The sequence below is a fragment of the Schistocerca gregaria genome, chromosome 3 (assembly GCF_023897955.1).
Source record: "Schistocerca gregaria isolate iqSchGreg1 chromosome 3, iqSchGreg1.2, whole genome shotgun sequence".
Lineage (NCBI taxonomy): Eukaryota > Metazoa > Arthropoda > Insecta > Orthoptera > Acrididae > Schistocerca > Schistocerca gregaria.
The window spans coordinates 905034358-905057225 of NC_064922.1; the positions used below are offsets into that span (position 1 = coordinate 905034358).

The 22868-nt window shown below is 44.1% G+C and overlaps 1 protein-coding gene across 1 annotated transcript in view; it reads right to left on the bottom strand.

Moving 5' to 3' along the window:
- LOC126355669 (frizzled-5-like) overlaps positions 1-22868 on the bottom strand; it is a 1025468-nt gene that overhangs the window by 33572 nt on the left and 969028 nt on the right. The window contains exons 5-6 of the mRNA XM_050006033.1: positions 14702-15035; positions 6946-7317 (exon numbers count right to left, since the gene is read on the bottom strand). Coding sequence (XP_049861990.1) covers positions 6946-7317; positions 14702-15035 — 706 coding nt within the window. The remainder of the gene's footprint in view (positions 1-6945; positions 7318-14701; positions 15036-22868) is intronic.

Below are 22868 nucleotides of genomic sequence, written 5' to 3' on the forward strand. Positions count from 1 at the left end.
TGGTGATTATTTCTGAATCGAACCATTCACGCGCCCATTGTGGCGGATGTTCGGCTGTCATTCGACTGCGCTTCATACAATTTAATTCTCGTGCAAGTGTGTTTTAAGTATTTTCCGTACAGAAAAGGCTATTTCTACAGTTAAAGAAAGGTGTTGGTAACGTTACGTGTATAGCAATACAGTACACCCTGAGAGTGTGCACGTGCTGCTTATCGTCACCCTTCAGACTTTGACAACGGTCCCATGAATGGCAGGAGACACATGGGAGTATGATGCTAACAGATTCCAAATCCACACAGAGTTGCCTGTAGAGGAATGACTGCAGGACTAATGACGCCGAGAAGGACTCAGGATAACTGTGCGCAGGACTACCAGGTCCAAAAATAGGAAAGCGGCACTCGCCGTTACATTTAGCCTCACTTTTGCACTAAAATATAAATAAAGCCATTTCGGTATTTTCAGTCGTTTATTAATAATCAATTAGTCAGTTTTTGCGAGACTAGCCTTGAACCTGCTTAAACTAAAAAAATACTGTCAGTAAACAGCCTTACGGTTTGGGAGCTACGACAGCAAATAAACGCTCAGTCTCCTTAAATGCTCAGCCTTCTTCCTAGAATAATCTTGCATCAAAATAAATCAAATGTTCTTCGTTAAAAAATAAACAATTATGTTTCTTCTGAGATGGGAAACGAAAAGATACTCAGTAAGTTTGGTCATTTCAAATATGCTTATAAAGATATAACTGTAATCTGTAATTAAGTATTAATATTTTTCGTTTGAACCCAATTTATGACGAATGTAATCTTTTCGGGAACTATTTCGTGAAAATCTTGGAAGGATAATTTTAAATTACACTGCATCAACTTCATTAGTTTGGACTGGGCCTTGGTTGTGCGTTCTGTACCTCATCGCTAAAAAGCCTAACAAAAGCTGGACACGCTGGACTTGCATGTATTTGACCGAACACGACTGTAAAAAGTCGGACAACTCTGACTGCATGGCGCGCAGACCTACACCACAAGTAGACTGCAGGATTGTTCGACTGGCTCGGACTGATAGAAGGATGACAGCAGCTGAAACCTGGGCAGAGATGACAAGCAGAGTGTTACCAGATAACTGGAATCTGAGATGAGATCTCGATTCGTTGTTTACCGCTGACGCCGTACTACAAACAACAGAGACCTGTATGGTGTGGAGCCACAACCAGCTGCGACACTGAGTGGCATGCTGGGGTGTCCACGACGAGTCTCGCTTCTCTTTCTGCCGCGTCCCTGGACGATCCAGTGCAAAGTCACACAAGTTGTGATTCTCGAGAGGCTTGACTCTCCTGCTCCTGTGATCTTGGTGTGCGGAGCCAGGCGTAATGCTCGTTGGTATATCTCAAGAATGGCAAATAAACCTTTTGACATACCTTTAACGACCAGGGTATCTAACGGCATGTTCGATCTTGATAATGCAAAACTCTACACAATACCTTGAGGAATGTACAGTCGCCGCATTCGTTACCCACCAGAGCATAATTGCGATGCGACGGGAAGAAATACACACTGCCTAGCAAACAAAGTGAAACACCCAGGAGCGGAAGAGGAAACGAAATGAAAATTCGGAGACTGAGAGAATATGGGAAGTTATTTCGATGATTACAATATCGAGTCAAAATGACAAAGAATTCAGCAGTAAGAGCCCACTTGTTAGTATGAAGTTGCGCTCCCTGTGGCCTGGATGAGAGCACTCCATAGGTAGGGAAGGACGTCATAAACCCATTACATCCTCTCCTAAGCCTACTGGCCTACAACTGTTGTAACTGGTCCTCGATATCCTGAATAACGGCAATGTGTCAGAGTTGAAGTCCAACCTGGTCCCATACATTTTCTATACGGGACAGACCAGGGGATCTTTCTGACCATGGGAGTAGCTCAAAATCACGCAAGCTGTTCATAGAACACATGCCATATGTAGACGAGCATTGCCCTGTCGAAAAATGACACCACGATGCTGTCGCTTGAGAGTTAATAGATGAGGACACTTGATGTCCATGACGTACTGTTGTGCCGTCAATCCCCCCTCAGTCGCTATCAGCCGTGACCTGTCCGCTCCCTCGGCTGAGTGGTGAGCGCGTCTGACTGCCATACAGTGGGCCCAGGTTATTCCCGGCCGGCTCGGAGATGTTCTCCCCTCGGGAACTGGGTGTTGTGTTGATCATCGTCACACAAGTCACCCAATATGGCCTCAACTTCCCCAGGCCATCAATGCCATACGATCACTTCATTTCATTTCAGCTGTGATCTGTAGTCGTGCCCAACGACTGCCCACATCATGACGCTGTACCACTCCATAAACATTGGAAGAACAGGACCTCTCCTCTAGCTGCCATTATACTCATCGACATAGTCATTCAGGGTGGTGCAGAACTGCGATTGATCGATCAGTACAATACGACGCCATTCATCGGCAGTCCACGCTTGCCGGCCACGCCACCGAGGGCCCAGTTCGGCAGCCGCTAGTGTGCAGCCAATGGTACAGGATGACACAGGTGTACGTGTGAAGGGCTTGACGGCGATCTTCTCTAGTGGTTGTCAGATTTGGTCGCCCGGAACTCTGACGTGGAGTACGCCTGCGCCCTTGTTCCCATGTCACAACCTAACGCCCCCATACCCGGATATTGAACGATTCGACTAGCCGGCCGAATGGATACCCACAATGGGATCTTTCAAACTCTGTCAGGTGCCGATAACGCTGTTCCGCGTCCTTGACAGCCATCACTCAATATCTGACGCTGCTGACCCTTGTTATACAACCTACCAGTCCTGGTGACGACACTAACACACCTCTCTAACGCACCATTGTGTCCATTCTACCTGCCACAGAGAACTGCAGTTCTAGCCATTTACATACCAGCCGATAGTACGTACTCTGCCACTGGACAACTTCTTCCGGGTACTTCATTTTTTGTCGGGTAGCATATATATTTAATAGTAGTGACACGTAGTTTTTATCTATCGTTCGCTTACCTAGTAAATAAACAAAGCCTAGCCCCTGTGACATGTTGCATTGCTGTTGCGCACTAAAAAATGAAATAATAAAGAGAGCACCCAACACTTTTCTGCCGTCCAAATTAACTTACTTCCAGTTTGTAGGGGAATCTAGTAAGACACTGATTGCATACGTAAACAAAGCGATCGATATGAGGTAAAACCTGATAGGTCTGCAACAAATGGCTCTGAGCACTATGGGACTTAACATCTTAGGTCATCAGTCCCCTAGAACTTAGAACTACTTAAACCTAACCAACCTAAGGACATAACACACACCCAAGCCCGAGGCAGGATTTGAACCTGCGACCGCAGCAGTCGCGCGGTTCTGGACTGCGCGCCTAGAACCGCTAGACCACCGCGGCCGGCTGGTCTGCATCTCACCTAATACGTAGGTAATGTGGGTACGATTGTAACTGACCATGGCTACTAGGAAGACTACCGTAGCCTCCAGGGAGTGGCGAAAAGCAACCAGCAGAGTCTGCGCAGAGTGCGATGACCGATGCGCGTCCAAAGCGCTGGGCTATCTCATTCGTTCGTTCGGACGTAGATGCCAGAACTGTTTGCTCGCTTTTGAGCTTCATGATGACGTGCCAATCATTTCGTTAATGGTCATACTCATTGCGATATTTGCATTTAAGTAAGAGACAGCGCCAAATTCGCAAAAGTTTGCAATAAAAAATAGGGGGCGCTATAATTTTGCGTTTGGTGCATATTACATACTATGTTGGTGTGTACGAAATTTGGCTAACATAATGAAGTTTTCCTTAGATTTTGGTGCAGGCCTCTGTCACTAATCTAATGAAAATCAATCTGAAGTAGCACACTCATTTGCAAGCGTCTACGACAGTGATGAAGCCATAAAAAAAACTATAACAGTCCTCATATTTCATAAGTGGTTTGAGATGTCGAAATGAAATTTACAAATTTTGACTAATGGTAGCATGCAAATAGGCGAGAGCTTTGCCATATGGTTGTTACGCAAAACTTCATTATCAATGGTGTTATTCCAGTAACTGCAGACATTTTCGCTAAATAAACTGTAATTTTTAAGGGCCATCGATGACTGGTACAACGAGAACTACTGTGGGTTTCAGAACAGCGAAAGTGAAGACATTACAAATTTATTTTTATTGATTGGCGGCTCCATGGAGTGCTGTGTGCACAACGACCAAGTATGTTAAATTAAAAGGAAGGTCAGCGTTGGCCGTAGTATTCATGTTTTATTGATAGCAGGATCGATTTTCGATCACACAGCCATCATCTTCAGTGCTGTGGTGTACAAAGTAAACTCAGACACTGCTATCAAGTTATCAATAACCAAAACTGAGAAGTGAGAAAGAGTTATTGTGACGGCTTCTCAGTTTTGGTTATTGATAAGTTGATAGCAGTGTCTGAGTTTAATTTGTACACCACAGCACTGAAGATGATCGCTGTGTGATCGAAAATCGATTCTGCTATCAATAAAACATCAATATTACGGCCTGCTGACCTTCCTTTTAATTATAAATTTATTTTTGTACCGAGTATGTGCTTTTTCATAAGCTATTGTCCTTATTTTCCCCATTTCCTAACTTAATAAACCACTGTTCAGAACTCTCTTACAGTTGACTCTAAACAACATGTTATTGAGATGAAATTGTGTACACTCCGCTGTGTTTACTCACAAGAAGCCAGTTTTAACATGGCAAGAAAATAAATGGAGGTTTTACTCAAAATTCGCCACTGATGACACTTCTACGAAAGTTACAAGTTTAACAAGCCAGGAGAAAATAGATCACTGCTCTTGCTGCATTTTCAATGGAATTATTTTTACTTACTAAGCAAAGCAGAGGTGACAGTCAATCATCTTGAATGGTCATTGTGCAAGTGTGGGCGTGGAGGGGTCCACTTAATATTTACAAAAGGCTTCCGTTTACAACAGCACTATCCCTCCGGCGCTCGTCATTTCCCCTACAGCGCCTGTCCGTAACCCCCACCATCACCGCTCTCCTCGAGCGTGCCCTGCCGCTTGTATTGTGTGGTATTCAACTGGTGACGCAGAAACGACGGAGAGGCTTCGTCCCAGCCGTAGCCCTCAGTGGTTCACAACTTCACAACAGGCTACAGCAATCCACCCACTCCACCACCGCCCAACACCGAACCCAGGGTTATTGTGCGGCTCGGCCCGCAGTGGACCCTTTGCGAACGTCTCACACCAGACGAGTGTAACCCCAAATGTTTGCGTGTTAGAGTAATTATGGTGTACGCGTATGTGGAGACAGACTTCGTGCAGCAAGCGCCAACATAGTGAAACAGAGGTGGAATAAGGGGAATCAGCACGCATTCGCCGAGGCAGATGGAAAACCGCCTTAAAAACCATCCACAGAGTGGCCGGCACATCGGACCTCGACACTAATCCGCCGGGTGGATTCGTACCGGCGACCGGCCCGCCTTCCCGCCCGGAAAGCAGTGCGTTACACCGCACGGCTAAGGCCGGTATTACACTATCAAATTTCTTTGTCAAAGATTTGATGAAATATTCCGTCCAATATATTTGACAAATATCTTTGACGTAGCGCTAGAAGTGGTATTACACTGTCATCAAATTTTTTGTCAAAGTTCAAGATGGCTGACAGCACGTACCGCTCTTGCATTGTGTGCACATGCGGAAAAAAATGGAGGAAAAAAAGGAACCATATATACGAGGTTGACAGTATTAAATTCCTGGGATTACAACTTGATAATAAATTCAGTTGGGAGGAGCACACCACAGAACTGCAGAAACGCCTTAACAAATCTGTATTTGCAATTCGAGTGTTAGGAGACATAGGCAAATTAAAAATGAAAAAGCTTGCATACTTTGCCTACTTTCATTCCATAATGTCATATGATATAATATTTTGGGGTAACTCTTCAAGTCAAACAAAAGTTCTCAGAGTCCAAAAGCCGGTAATACGTATTATTTGTGGAGTAAATTCACGGACGTCCTGCAGAAACCTCTTCAAAGATCTAGGTATACTAACTACTGCCTCTCAGTATATTTACTCCTTAATGAAATTTGTCCTAAATAATATATATATTTTTCCAACAAACAACTCAGTTCATACATACAATATCAGGAACAAGGACTTAAAAGCACTTACTTTAGTTCAAAAAGGAATCCACTACTCAGGAACACTCATCTTCAATAATTTGCCAGAAAACATAAAAAAATTAGTTACAAATAAAGATCAGTTTAAAAGGAGCCAGAAAGACTTACTAGTGGCCAACTCCTTCTACTCCATTGACGAAATTTTTAATAGAAACAAATGATGTATTTATTCATACTATTAGTATTGCTATTTCAGCTTAAAAAAATTGACATGTTCCACATCCACGAGGATCTCCTCAGCACGGATCTATGGAACGAAAAACTAATCTAATCTGGGTGAAGCCGTGGGTTTTACGACGACACGATAAAAGCATTCAACAAAACTTGTTACGTGAGCTTACAGTGGAAGACGTCAAGTCGTACATGAATTACTTAAGAATGGATGAGCATACATTTCTGTATATGCTCAGTGAAGTGTATCCTCATATCACAAAGTACAATATTCACTTAAGAACTACTACATCTTCAGAAGACAGGCTCACTGTAACACTCCGATTCCTTGCTACAGGAGAGGGTTATGTTATGTTAGGTTAGGTTAGGTAAGGTCTCCAATCTTCTTAATCTATTTTTGTATTTAGGGTCCTCACGTTGTAAAGCGCCTCATCAACTCCATACATCTCTATTAATTTTGCAGTTGTCGGCACACACCAATTGTATTTACCAGCAATGTTTATAAAAACACTACAGTCGACAGAACGCAGCGATGCTAGCGCTCCATGTGGTAACGTTTCACATTGCAGTGAACAGAAGACAAGCGACTTCTGCGCGCTGCTGGCCTACCTTCTTGCCGGGCCGGCAGTCGGCGTGCTGGCCGCTGCCCGCGCCGCGGCGCGGTGGCCTGGCGGTGGAGGCGGCGCCGGGGGCGGCGTCGTGGCCGGGTGGCGCGGCGCGGCTGCTGTTGCGGTCGAGGCAGAGCTTCTCGGAGGCGGGCGCCGCGACGGGCAGCCTCTCGCACGCCATGCGCTCCGGCCAGGGGAAGCCGTACTGCGCCATGATGGGCTCGCACCCGGCGCGGGCGCGCTCGCACAGCCCGCGGCACGGCGGCAGCGGCTGCTCGTACTCCTCCAGGCAGATGGGCGTGTACACGGAGCACAGGAAGAGCCGCAAGTCCTCCGAGCACCGGATCTCCACCAGCGGGTAGAACTGGTGCACCTGCCGAAACCACATCTCACGTCACTCCTCCACCGCACGCTTAGAGGTACAGACAGTAGTATTACGGAACATACAGAGGAGATGTCGATTCACAGACAGACAAAAAAAGAAAACTGCTGAACACGTGAGCTTTTTGCCAGAAGACCTTCTTCTAAAGTAGACAACGCACATACGAGGGTGAGCGACCTATCGACAGGGGATCTCAAGTTGATTTCCGGAAAGCTTTTGACACCGTTCCTCACAAGCCACTTCCAATTAAGCTGCGGGCCTATGGGGTATCGTCTCGGCTGTGCGACTGGATTCGTGATTTCCTGTCAAGAAGGTCGCAGTTCGTAGTAATAAACGGCAAATCATCGAGTAAAACTGAAGTGATTAGGTGTTCCCCAGGGAAGCGTCCTGGGACCTCTGCCGTTCCTGATCTATGTAAATGACGTGGGTGACAATCTGAGCAGTTCTCTTAGGTTGTTCGCAGATGATGCTGTAATTTACCGTCTAGTAAGGTCATCCGAAGACCAGTATCAGTTGCAAAGCGATTTAGAAAAGATTGCTGTATGGTATGGCAGGTGGCAGTTGACGCTAAATAACGAAAAGTGTGAGGTGATCCACATGACTTCCAAAAGAAATCCGTTGGAATTCGATTACTCGATAAATAGTACAATTCTCAAGGCTGTCAATTCAATTAAGTACCTGGGTGTTAAAATTACGAACAACTTCAGTTGGAAAGACCACATAGATAATATTGTGGGGAAGGCGACCCAAAGGTTGCGTTTCATTGGCAGAACACTTAGAAGATGCAACAAGGCCACTAAAGAGACAACTTACACTACAATCGTTCGTCCTCTGTTAGAATATTGCTGCGCGGTGTGGGATCCTTACCAGGTGGGATTGACGGAGGACATCGAAAGGGTGCAAAAAAGGGCAGCTCGTTTTATATTATCACGTAATAGGGGAGAGGGTGTGGCAGATATGATACGCGAGTTGGGATGGAAGTCATTAAAGCAAAGACGTCTTTCGCCGCGGCGAGATCTATTTACGAAATTTCAGTCACCAACTTTCTCTTCCGAATTCGAAAATATTTTGTTGAGCCCAACTTACATAGGTAGGAATGATCATCAAAATAAAATAAGAGAAATCAGAGCTCAAACAGCAGAGCTCAAACAGAAAGGTTTAGGTGTTCGTTTTTCCCGCGCGCTGTTCGGGAGCGGAATGGTAGAGAGATAGTATGATTGTGGTTCGATGAACCCTCTGTCAAGCGTTTAACTGTGAATTGCAGAGTAATCATGTAGATGTAGTCAAATGAAAACCTCAAATATTTTTTAAATATTATTTATTGTGCAGAAGTGGGACAAAGCTGTATCACTTGTCAACATAATCGCCCTCACACTCAATGCAAGTCCTCCAGCGCTTAAAAGGTCCATAAATTCCTTTAGAAAGGAACTCTTTTGGTAGCCCGCGCAACCACTCATGCACCGCGTGGCGTACCTCAGCATCAGAACGGAACTTCTTTCCTCCCATTGCGTCTTTGAGTGGTCCAAACATATGGAAATCACTTGGGGCAAGGTCTGGTGAGTGTGGTCGATGAGGAAGACACTCAATGTCCAGGTCTGTGATTTTTGCAACTGTTGTACGGTCAGTGTGGGGCTTTGCATTATCATGTTGCAAAAGGACACCTGCTGACAGCAATCCATATCGCTTTGATTTGATTCTAGGCCAGAGATGATTTTTTAGGAGATCTGTGTATGATTCACTGGTGACAGTGGTCCCTCTAGGCATAAATGCTCCAAAAATGACGCCTTTTTCGTCCCAAGAGAGAATCAGCATAACCTTCCCTGCTGGTGGTTCTGTTAGAAACTTCGTTGGTTATGGTGATGAGGAATGGCGCCATTCCTTGCTCGCTCTCTTCGTATCCGGTTGGTGGAAGTGAACCCAGGTTTCATCTCCAGTAACTATTCTGGCAAGGAAACCATCACATTCTCGTTCAAAGCGCCGAAGAAGTTCTTCACAAGCATCAACACGTCGCTTTCTCATTTCAGGAGTCAGCTGCCGTGGCACCCATCTTGCAGACACTTTGTGGTACTGGAGCACATCATCCATAATGTGGTGTGCTGACCTGTAACTAATCTGTAAACATGTTTCAATGTCATTCAGTGTCACTCGGGGTTTTCCTTAACTATGGCTTCAACTGCTGAAATGGTCTGTGGAGTCACAAATCGTTGTGCCTAACCTGGACGAGGAGTACCTTTCACTGACATCACACCATTTGCGAACTTTCTACGCCATTCGTAGACTTGCTGCTGTGACAAACATGAATCACCGTACTGAACCTTCATTCGTCGATGAATTTCAATAGGTTTCACACCTTCACTACGTAAAAAATGAATAACAGAACGCTGTTCTTCCCTGGTGCAAGTCGCAAGTGGGGCGGCCATCTTTATACGGATACTTCGACGGTATGTTTGCATCTACACTATGCTGCCACCTACAGGCCATTCTGCACGCTGTTTGTAGCACGCTTACCAACTTACAGGATAACGGTGAGAAATTTCAATTTATTACAAATTTTAAGGTTTTCATTTGACTCACCCTCGTACATTCATTCACGCAAACGTAAGTCACACACACTTGACCACTGTAATTGGGCACTGGGGTCTGGCTCATCAAGTTTCAAAGAGATAAAATACCATAAGGAGGCAACATCGCGACCAGAGCTGAGCAAACTGAACAATCCTCTGTCACGTTTTCCTCATTCAAGAAACGGGCATGGTACATAATAGGGCGTAAGGAAATCACGAATTATTAAATGTTACCGCTTAGCGATTGTAGCAAGAAATAATATTACCTCTCACTATAGCGCACTAACAATTTATGAGGAACGATCAAAAAGTTTCCGTTTGAAGGCTACACTAACCCCTCGCTTAAATGTCGGTGATTATATATCCGCAACGGAATCGTGCTGTTTTGAATATACGCTGCAGTAACGCCCGCAAAAGGAAACTTTTTGATCTCCCCTTACACATCGTCTCTCGACAGCTGCTTTCACACAAATACTGTAACCGCGGACGGCCAGTAAAACAGTATTCAACCATTTTACCTTGAAACTCTTTCATTGGTCAGTGTTTGCACACAAAACCAACAATGTGGGATTGCGGGCCCGCCTTCATGCAAAACACTTTTTGGGGGGAATAAATAAATAACAAGAGTGTTTTGCATAAAGGTGGAATCAGAACTCCATATTGTTGTAAAGCAGTGTTCACTTGAAATAAGAAATGCCGTAGTTCTATTCCTTCTATGCGTGCATTTTTACATTCCACAAACTTTAGGCGCAATTTGGAAAAGAAATTGAGGAACTGCTTATTTACAACTTCATATGCAAATGTATCTCGAGTTTAGAACAATCACAGATTGATTACGGAAAATATAGCGGCTAACAGCCCAGCGTGGTACCGCGGGGATCGCTAAACAACGTGTCACAGCGTCTCTGTGTGTCCTGTCTCTCTGGTGAGCTCCAGTTCTCTCCTGTAATTCTTAGCCTTACTAATGGCTGCTATCGTTAAGCAACAAGCCCGATCTTTCCTTTCTCAGACATTGTGTCTGGTTAAAAATGGAAAGTGATGCGGACCTTGATCAAGCGTGACTTCCTTTTAACTGTGCGGCATATGTTACATTGCACTTAGGAACTTTCGGGTAATTGAACATGTATCAATAATTACACATTTCTGTAGTTGTATATATACGTTTGGATGTAGCTGTATTGCGTTGATGTACTGGTGGATATTGTGTAGTATGACTCCTGTAGTTGATAGTATAATTGGTACAATGTCAACTTTATCCTGCTGCCACATGTCTTTGACTTCCTCAGCCAGTTGGATGTATTTTTCAATGTTTTCACCTGTTTTCTTCTGCATATTTGTTGTATTAGGTATGGATATTTCGATTAGTTGTGTTAATTTCTTCTTTTTATTGGTGAGTATGATGTCAGGTTTGTTATGTGGTGTTGTTTTATCTGTTATAATGGTTCTGTTCCAGTATAATTTGTATTCATCATTCTCCAGTACATTTTGTGGTGCATACTTGTATGTGGGAACGTGTTGTTTTATTAGTTTATGTTGTATGGCAAATTGTTGATGTATTATTTTTGCTGCATTGTCATGTCTTCTGGGGTATTCTGTATTTGCTAGTATTGTACATCCGCTTGTGATGTGATCTACTGTTTCTATTTGTTGTTTGCAAAGTATGCATGTATCTGTTTTGGTGTTGGGATCTTTAATAATATGCTTTTTGTAATATCTGGTGTTTATTGTTTGATCCTGTATTGCAATCATGAATCCTTCCGTCTCACTGTATACATTGCCTTTTCTTACCCATGTGTTGGATGCGTCTTGATCGATGTGTGGCTGTTTTAGATGATACGGGTGCTTGCCATGTAGTGTTTCCTTTTTCCAATTTACTTTCTTTGTATCTGTTGATGTTATGTGATCTAAAGGGTTGTAGAAGTGGTTATGAAATTGCAGTGGTGTAGCCGATGTATTTATATGAGTGATTGCTTTGTGTGTTTTGCTAGTTTCTGCTCGTTCTAGAAAGAATTTTCTTAAATTGTCTACCTGTCCATAATGTACGTTTTTTATGTCGATAAACCCCCTTCCTCCTTCCTTTCTGCTTAATGTGAATTTTTCTGTTGCTGAATGTATGTGATGTATTCTAGATTTGTGGCATTGTGATCGTGTAAGTGTATTGAGTGCTTCTAGATCTGTGTTACTCCATTTCACTACTCCAAATGAGTAGGTCAATATTGGTATAGCCTAAGTATTTATAGCTTTTGTCTTGTTTCTTGCTGTCAATTCTGTTTTCAGTATCTTTGTTAGTCTTTGTCTATATTTTTCTTTTAGTTCTTCTTTAATATTTGTATTATCTATTCCTATTTTTTGTCTGTATCCTAAATATTTACAGGCATCTGTTTTTTCCATCGCTTCTATGCAGTTGCTGTGGTTATCCAATATGTAATCCCCTCATTTAGTGTGTTTTCCCTTGACTATGCTATTTTTCTTACATTTGTCTGTTCCAAAAGCCATATTTATATCATTGCTTAATACTTCTGTTATCTTTAGTAATTGGTTGAGTTGATGATTTGTTGCTGCCAGTAGTTTCAGATCATCCTTGTATAGCAAATGGGTGATTTTGTGTTGGTATGTCCAGTAATATTGTATCCATAATTTGTATTATTTAGGATGTTGGATAGTGGGTTCAGAGCAAGGCACAACCAGAAAGGGCTTAATGAGTCTCCTTGGTATATTCCACACTTAATTTGTATTGGCTGTGATGTAATATTATTTGAATTTGTTTGGATATTAAGTGTGGTTTTCCAATTTTTCATTATTATGTTTAGGAAATGTATCAATTTAGGATCTACTTTGTATATTTCCAGTACTTGTAGTAACCATGAGTGGGGTACACTATCAAAAGCTTTTTGATAATCAATGTATGCGTAGTGTAGCGACCTTTGTTTAGTTTTAGCTTGATATGTCACCTCTGCAACTATTATGAGTTGCTCTTTACATCCTCGTTCTCCTTTGCAACAGCCTTTTTGTTCTTCATTTATAATTTTTTTCTGTGTTGTATGTGTCATTAATTTCTGTGCAATGACTGAAGTTAATATTTTGTATATTGTTGGTAAGCATGTTATGGGGCGATATTTAGATGGGTTTGCTGGGTCTACTTGATCTTTAGGTTTCAGATAAGTTATTCCAAGTGTAAGTGTATCAGGGAATGTGTATGAGTCTGCAGAGTAATTGTTAAATAATTTAGTTAGATGCAAATGTGTTGAGGCGAACTTCTTTAGTCAGAAATTTGCTATTTTTTCTTTTCCAGGGACTTTCCAATTGTGAGTAGGATTAATTGCTCGGGTGACTTCATATTGCAAAATTATCACTTCACGCATTTGTGGTATCATCTTGTATGTGTCTGTTTCTGCTTGTATCAACCGTGCATGCCTGTTATGTTGTACCGGGTTTGACCATATGTTGTTCCAGAAGTGTTCCATGTCTGCTATGTTTGGTGGGTTGTCTATTTTAATGAGTGGGTTATCTATTGTCTGATAAAAATTTTTTTGGTTTGTGTTGAATGTGTGGTTTTGTTTCCTTCTATTTTCACTTTTTTTGTATCTTCTAAGTCGTTTGGCCCTTGCTTGCAATTTCTGCTTCTTTTCATCTAATTGCTCTATCGCTTCTTGCTGTGAGATTTTACCTAACCTTTTTCGTTTTTTGTCTGATATTTCATTTCTTGTAAATTGTGTTAGCTGTCCGATGCCTTTTCTCAGTTTTTCTATTCTTATCTGTAGCCTGTGTTGCCATGCTGGTTTTGTGGGTTTCTTCTGTGCGTTGGTTGGTTCTGATTTCTACCTAGTTTGTATATTTAGTGTAGTGAGTGCTCCTATATAAACCAGTAGTTGTAACTCTTCCATAGTTGTATTTTCATTTATTTTGTTGTGTATGATTGTGTTGATAGTTGTTTCGACTTGTGGGTTATTTGGTGGTCTATGCAAAGAATGGTCTAATGTCTGTATTTGTGTCTTTGTATTCTATATATGTCAGCTGAAATTTTTCTTCTATATCTAACATGTGTGTCACTTCGTGTTCTATTTGTGCTTGTTCTGGTGACTGTCTTAAGATTTAGTTTTCCTCTGATTGTTTAATTGATGTGTGTTGTTCTTTGTTTGTTTGCGCTGAGATGTTTGAGTCCATTATTGTATTTTCTTCTTCTTCTGATTGCGCATTATTTTGTTCCAGTATTTGTAGTACTTGTTGTCTGATGTTTTCTAATTGTGACTAGGGTATCCTATTATTTTTGATTATTACACGGATCTGATCATCTAGTCATTGTCCTGTTAAAAATTTTAATTCTGGGTATCCGGTAATAAACGTTGGGTATACTTGTGATCTGTATCCAGTTGTGTTGGTTCCTACGTTTTGTTGCTTGGTAATAACAGAACATGAGGTGTCGGTTAACTTCATCTGACCATCTCATCCTCTGTCTTTGTTTCCCTTCTAGGGTGGTTGCAGTAAGCATATCCTGCAAAACACCTCTATTTGGATTTAAATCATTTTGCGTGTGGCTAGCAGTGTCGTTACCTTAGGGTTCAAGCGCTGTCCCCGACCACGACGGCGCTTGCCCGAGGCTTCTTTAGTTCTGTTCTGAAAGAACTAATCACACTAAAGGGGGGAGGGGGGGGCTAGCCCTATTAGTGGTTTGTTCTTTTCGATCGGCAGAACATACCGGAGGCCTATTCTTTTCCCGGGCCTCCACGGGGTTTATTATCCTTATTACTTTGAACACCAGGATCCGGCCGTGCCCATTGGTCATGCCGTGTCGGAGTCAGACCTTTACGTACCTCTAGCCCCGCCTCCTCCTGGGAGTCGTGGTTGAGCTCGTTGGGCATGGAGGTGAGGTTGTAGCCGACGCCGCGGCACATGGGGATGCGGATCTCCTCGCAGCGTCCCGACGCCACCGCCGCGCCCGCCCCCGCCGCCAGCCCTGGGGGTGGCGCCGCAGCCGCCGTGGCCGGCGCCTCGGCCCCCGCCGCCCCCGCCGCGCCCAGCAGCGCCAGCGCCGCCAGCGCCTCCGCCCCCACCGCCTCCGCCGCCCCCGCAAGCGCTAGCACCAGCAGCGCCGCCGCCCACGCCGCCTCCAGCCCAGCACTCGCCGCCATCTCAGCCCGCCATCCCCTGCAAAAGCGTCACTCCATGTCAATACAATTTTCCACTTTTCGGGATTTTGCCCTTTTTTAGGACGAAACGTCTTTTATTATGTGTAGTTGAGGATTATTTTATTTTCACAAGGATGTAGGAAAAATAGGGTGAAGTCGAAATTACGGTGTAAGTAGGCTGTTTAGGTTTTTTAATTGGTAACGCCACATGGCGCTCTGTATGAAAAATCACTGGCTGTGCTGTGTGCAGTCAGTGGCTAGTTGGCATTGTTGCTGGCTAGTTGGCATTGTTGCAATACTCGCCATTGTAGTGTTGAGCAGCTGGATGTTAACAGCGCGTAGCGTTGCGCAGTTGGAGGTGAGCCGCCAGCAGTCGTGGACGTGGGGAGAGAGATGACGGAGTTTTGTAATTTGTAAGACTGGATGTCATGAACTGCTATATATATTATGACTATTAAGGTAAATACATTGTTTGTTCTCTATCAAAATCCTTCATTTGCTAACTATGCCTGTGAGTAGTTAGTGCCTTCAGTAGTTTGAATCTTTTATTTAGCTGGCAGTAGTGGCGCACGCTGTATTGCAGTAGTTCGAGAAACCAAGATTTTTGTGAGGTAAGTGATTTGTGAAAGGTATAGGGCCATTCTTTTGTAGGGATTATTGAAAGTCAGATTGCGTTGCGCTAAAAAATATTGTGTGGCAGTTTAGGCACAATCTTGTATAATTTTTCTAAGGGGACGTTTCAACGGTGATAACCCTATTATTTATAGTAGACACCAATCGGCGCATTACTTTACTCTGTGGCCACACCGATTCATTGAACGCAATCCATCTAATTTTAATTGACTATATTAATTGCGTTACTATCGTTGTTAAGGGCAACATCGGAACTTACACCAACAGTAATCGCACGAAAAGTTAACCGATTACACCGGCTGTGTAAGGCCTATTTCAGACACGTGTGATTCCATTCGGTTCCGTTCGTTTTCGGATCTTTCTCGGTTGCTGCCGACAAGCGTGAAACGGTGCTTAGGTTTCTATTCGGTATATAACAGAGACAGTACACCACCGAATACTCCCACGACACAGACAGTTTCATCAGGTATCAATAAGGTGGGGGACAAAGCAATCAAGGCGTTCAAGCAAGTGCGCCCACAGACGCAAAAGAGAAACAGGAGAGTAACTATTTAGATCAAAAGTTTCGCTGGTAAGCTCTTTTACATTATCCACACAGTTTCTATCTCTCCCCACGTGGTTTTCATATTTTTGGTGCCTTGAGAAAGACATTCGTGGCTGTCGATTTGCTTCGTGCGAAGAGCTGCACACCTGGATACAAAAACATTTCCGTGGGCAACTGAAAACATTTTTCCATCAAGCTACTGGCCGTCTAGCCTCACAGTGGGATAAATATATCAGCGGTATATCAACGTTTATGGCGATTACTTTCTAAACAATGGTTTACTTATTTTTTTCCCATGTGTCTCGTTTTCATTTGACTGCCCCTTATATTCTCATTTCCACCATCCCTTAACATTTACAAATGGCGCGTGAGAAGATCGGTTCTCGATAGCTTCCAAACGAGCCTTAATCCCAGGCGAACTCCCAGGTTGCCAGATTTTATTGTTGTGTGGTTTGGATAGGTGCCTCAATCGGAGAATAAATGGGAGTATCAGAAAGGAGATTTTGACAGCGACGTACTATTGTTGCTGATAGCACCACGTTGTTGACATACCTACCTTACCTCCGAACAAATGTGCTCGTCCATCCCACGCTACCGGCGTGCGCGCAATCGAGGGAAACACTGTCACTTGTGAGCGAGCGGTCTAACGTAACGGTGTCACTATGTTTTCGAAACAGGACAACGGAGTTGGATCAAGATTGTATGTTCCAGAGGTCGTACAGCAGGACAGTGTCATCATGGTCTTCAAGAGGCAAGCAGGGAATCGGCATTGCCGTACGGAACAGTGGCACGTTGGGTAAAAGCCTTCAACGAAGGTCGGCAAACTGTGGCAGACATGCATCGAGCACGTCGTCCCAGCGTCTCTGAAGAAGAAGTGCGTGCTGTTGCCGCGTTAGTGGACAGTGATCGACGCCGTACGATTCGTAAGCTCGCCCACGAAACTGGATTAGCGCATTAGATTGTGCTTTGCATCCTGAAGAAAAGCCTGGGCAAGTGAAAAATTGCATCACGATGGGTTCCGCATGACTTGACGGAAATGCAGAAATGGATGCGTGACGACGCTGCTCAGACGCACTTGGAGCCGTATGAACGCGAAGGAGAGGCTTTCTTATTTCGTATCGTAACACTGGATAAGACATGGGCCACATCGTACGAGCCAAAACTGAAACGCCAATACAACGAATGGCGTCATTATGGGTCCCCGTGAAAGTCGAAAGTGCGTCAGAGCCCTGTATTGTGACAATTATGGTGATTCTCGTATGCGACTGTGCTGATGTTCTCGTAACGCATTACGTTCCTCCACGGCAGATCGTCTATTCACAATATTACTGTTCGTTTTTGGAGCATCACTTGCGACCAGCATTGCGAAAGAAGCGGCGACACTTTCTGTGCAGCCTGCCCATCGTTTTGCTCGACAATGCGCGGGCGCATACAGCGCAAGTTGTGACTGCTCTGTTTGATCGATGGGACTGGGAAGTACTGTACCATCCACCATACTCCCCGGACGTACGTCTTTGTGACTTTGATTTGATTGCGAAGATGAAGGAACTACTTCGTGGCATTCGCTTCAGAACTGTTCTAGAGATTCGACAGGCAGTAGACCGCTCCATTCACACCATCAACAGAACAGGCTCTGCTAAAGGTGCAAACATGTAACTCTTTTGTATCGGTTGTGAATAAATAGTTGCCGCTATTTAAGTTCCAACTCTTGTATAATCTATACCTATGAAAAATGCAAAATAATAATTAATTGTCCACTATTTAAAAACTTCACGAAGAGAGAGAGAGAGAGTCCGAAATAAACTGAAGTAAACGGTGCTGAAGCAAGCTAAAACGTTAACATTTCTGTTTATGTGATGTTCAAATAGTTCAAATGGCTCTGAGCACTATGGGACTTAACATCTGAGGTCATCAGTCCCCTTGAACTTAGAACTACTTAAACCTAACTAACCTAAGGACGTCACACACATCCATGCCCGAGGCAGGATTGGAACCTGCGACCGTAGCGGTCACGCGGTTCCAGACTGAAGCGCCTAGAACCGCTCGGCCACACCGGCCGGCTTATGTGATGTCTGACGAGAATATCTGACGGCTGTTGGAGCACAGTAACGACAGAATGGCTGGTCCTGGGGGATGAATGGAAATGGTAGAAACAAAGATGATGATGCGAGACGTGCTGTTGCTATATGGAGGACCAGCATGAGTACTGGGACTACTGAAAAGAGGCTTTGCCCATCGGTAACACACTAATGGCCAATAAAAATAATAATAATAATAATAATAATAATAATAATAATAATAATAATAATGGTACTGCGCGGACACAGTTTTAGGTGGAGAATGGTTTGTACTATGGTTGCATAGATACCGATAGAGGTCGGGCCTGAACCATCACTGCCAACCGCAGCAAACAATTGCACCGTAGTCTACTTTGTGTTCTAAAATTTACTTTGTGTTGTGGAGTGTTTGTTTTTGTTTCTTATTCTTAAATGATTGAATATACTAATCCGGTGCATAATGGGATTCGAATGCAACTCTCGCCACAACAAAAGGAATCAGAGCGATCCTTACGACCGTTATGTCAGTTTTGGTTTCGTGGGAGCACAGAACGCAGACATAGGATGACAGCCTTCCGCAGCGTTTCTCTACTCGTGGTCAGTCTAAGTTCGTTTTCGGTCGCGGCCGACTGCCACGACATACTGTCCGCATAATACGGAACAATCAGCGACAGTCGAAAGAATATAAAACCTCTGAAGACGTCAGAGGCAGCGCAAGGCGACATAGAGTGAGGACCTACAGGATAGTGTCACACTAGGCCGGATCGTTTTATTAGGTATGACTGCAGCCTGCCCTGAAAGCCTCAGCACACACTTTAGCAATATGCTCCGGCACATCTGCACCTTCGACAGATTAGAGCTGCGACGACGGGTGTGGGCGCAGCTGTCCACCAGCCTGCCTCACCAGGCCTCACGCCCTCACAACACTACCACACATCACCTCACATCCTCGCCACCCCAGCTTCCCTTGGCACATTTTATAAATATGCAAACCGCGCACGATCAAAGCACGGAGGGCCTTGCTGCGTCTTGCGTGCCGGTGTGGGCTGAAGTGGAGGTTGCCTTCTCGAGAGCTGGGCTGACAGGCGGTCGTTTTCCAGCGCTCGTTTCTCCAGCAGGAGCTCACAGGCGGCGTGTGTCATCACGCATCGTTTTGTTTTATGTGAAGCCTAGAACATCCCGCAAGCCGTGTATTGTAATGTTTCTGTACGAGGGGACCTGGAAGCACTTGGAGACAGGAGAAAACAATTGTGCAGGCTGTGACATTCCAGGCAGTTGCAGCGTGTGGACAGGATACGGGACGATGAAATAACGTTGCATCCGAATACTCGACTGACTTACTTTCAATTATTACACGAACTATAATAAACATGTGGATACATATCGACTACATATTTTTAATACATAGAGCAGAGATGGCTGTGAGAAGATGTCAGCCAATAGCATGCTGACCTACCCCTCTCCAGGACGAAAACGCGACAATAGCGGCCCCTATATGAAGAGGACATAAGCGCCAGTAGTACGGATCGATAAACCCTGTACAATTATCGTCATTGCTGCAGTTATAAATCTGTCCTCATAAGTGTTGCCACCGTGCCCTTGACCCGAGAAAGGGTGTTAAAGTTGTCAGTACTACAAACCTCTGATAAATTTCTTGTTGCTATGTAACTGCCTTCAGAAAGGCAGAAAGGTGGGTGTGATCCGAGCGCTGGACTGGACAACGTACGCCACCTCCAACGGTTCCTCGCAACCTCCGCATAAATCTCCACAGACACAAAACAGGATAACAGTTCAAAGCTAAGTTGTTCGAAATTCGCACCAAAAATAAAGTATGTTTCTTTCACCAAACATTACCTCCAGCTAGCTACAAGATCCACGACTGCCTATAAATCACGAGCACAGCCCAAAGCATCAAGGTTGCAACCATCTGTACACTTTCACATTGGAACCCCCTTGCACAACTTAACACGCTTTCGTACTCTAAAAATATCTTTCTTAGTCACTGTAAACATCTCTACCCTACGGTCTCAAGGGGCCACAACTACCCCCTACATTCGGAGAGCTGACGACCAACTCACACTTTTGTCCAGCTCCCAGCAACTCCCGAATATGTTAAGGGGACCACACCGTCGTTCAGGTCGAAAAAAATCAGTTTTCGGTTTTCATCATATTTCGATAGATTAAGGTTTTATTTAAGTACTCTGAAAAGGATTTTGCTGAAAAAAATGTTTCGAGCATTTAAAGAGCATTTTCCTACCATGTGTGTTTCTGTACCACGCCCACTTTTCTCTCATCCACTTTTCTGCATATATTTTAGATCTTAATATCCCCTAAATTGCACGTCATGGATTGTTTTTTAATTCCCGTGTGTGTTGGCTACCCTTGGAATGCAACGGTCGATATTCTTTTGTTTCTGCTGTTTGTAAAAAACACGGTTTCAAACACGCGGTCAGTTCTGTTCAAGTGTGATTGTGAGTAGTTCTTATAGAAAACTTGCAGGTATACTATGGGCAGGCAATTAGGAGAAATAAAGAAAATCTGGAAGCAATGAAGAGAGATGTTTGGGCCATATTCTTCTTTAAGTCCTCTACTGATAAGCCATGTCATGGATTGTGTCCAACAGGAGAAAATTCGTGGTGCAAATACAACAGGGCTCAGGCAACTGGAGAATCTTATTCTAACCAGCATTCTCTTCCTGCTGCTGTTATTACAGCAATTGGTTCAACTGGTTCAAATGGCTCTGAGCACTATGGGACTTAACATCTAAGGTCATCAGTCCCCTAGAAATTAGAACTACGTAAACCTAACTAAGCTAAGGATATCACACACATCCATGCCCGAGGCAGGATTCGAACCTGCGACGGTAGCGGTCGCGCGGTTCCAGACTATAGCGCCTAGAACCGCTCGGCTACTGGGCCGGCTAGGAACCGATGAGCTCAGCAGTTTGGTCTCTTAGGAATTCACACGCATTTGAACATTTTGAATGTTAGTTGATTCTTCTTTATTACCACAGCGAACTACTCCGGTTTCACGTATGTAGGTGTTATATGTAAGTCTTCTCTCTCTCTCAAGTCGATTCCTGATTGGCGAGGGGTCTGCATAACACATTCCAATCGACAAGGTCAAAAGCTTTCTCTAGATCTACAATTGCTATGAATGTATTCTTGCTCTTCTTGAGCTTTTTCTATGCCACCTCAGTGCACTATTGCTTCTCTAGTTTCCACACCTTATCTAAAACTGTACTCGTCTTTAGATAACTGTCCCTCTATTTGTCTTTCCATTCTTCTGAGAATAATTTTGGTGGCTATTTCCGATGCATGGCACACTAGACTCCATGTTCGGTGTTGTTCACATGTCCTTACATCTAGTTACCAATATGATGGTACTCTTATCGATTTAACAAAGTCTTCTGTTTACTCTCCAAACCTGTAAATATCACATACGAAGTTACTAATTGCCATCTTCACTTTATTATCCAACTTTTTAAATAGTTCTATCATCACCTCCGGGAGCCCTCATTTCTATAAAGTCATGTAGTGCTTTCTCATACTCTTCTCTCATCACAGGAGCTCTATTTCTTCTTCCATTTAGATACTCTGATTGCTGTTCTGTCCTCTGTATAACTGTTTTACATATTTCTTCCATCGTTTCGCTATAATTTCTTCATCATATATTAATACTCGTTGTTCTTGCCTTTCGTGTTTTGAGGAAATCATTTATTTCTCTGTAAGCCATGCCAATTTGTCTTGCCTCCATGCTATTATCTATATGTTCGCAAATTTCTTTTAAATTATGTTCTTCATCTTTTTTTCCCCCGTTATTAATATTGTTTCTGAAGCTCTTGTACACTCCTGGAAATTGAAATAAGAACACCGTGAATTCATTGTCCCAGGAAGGGGAAACTTTATTGACACATTCCTGGGGTCAGATACATCACATGATCACACTGACAGAACCACAGGCACATAGACACAGGCAACAGAGCATGCACAATGTCGGCACTAGTACAGTGTATATCCACCTTTCGCAGCAATGCAGGCTGCTATTCTCCCATGGAGACGATCGTAGAGATGCTGGATGTAGTCCTGTGGAACGGCTTGCCATGCCATTTCCACCTGGCGCCTCAGTTGGACCAGCGTTCGTGCTGGACGTGCAGACTGCGTGAGACGACGCTTCATCCAGTCCCAAACATGCTCAATGGGGGACAGATCCGGAGATCTTGCTGGCCAGGGTAGTTGACTTACACCTTCTAGAGCACGTTGGGTGGCACGGGATTCATGCGGACGTGCATTGTCCTGTCGGAACAGCAAGTTCCCTTGCCGGTCTAGGAATGGTAGAACGATGGGTTCGATGACGGTTTGGATGTACCGTGCACTATTCAGTGTTCCCTCGACGATCACCAGAGGGGTACGGCCAGTGTAGGAGATCGCTCCCCACACCATGATGTCTGGTGTTGGCCCTGTGTGCCTCGGTCGTATGCAGTCCTGATTGTGGCGCTCACCTGCACGGCGCCAAACACGCATACGACAATCATTGGCACCAAGGCAGAAGCGACTCTCATCGCTGAAGACGACACGTCTCCATTCGTCCCTCCATTCACGCCTGTCGCGACACCACT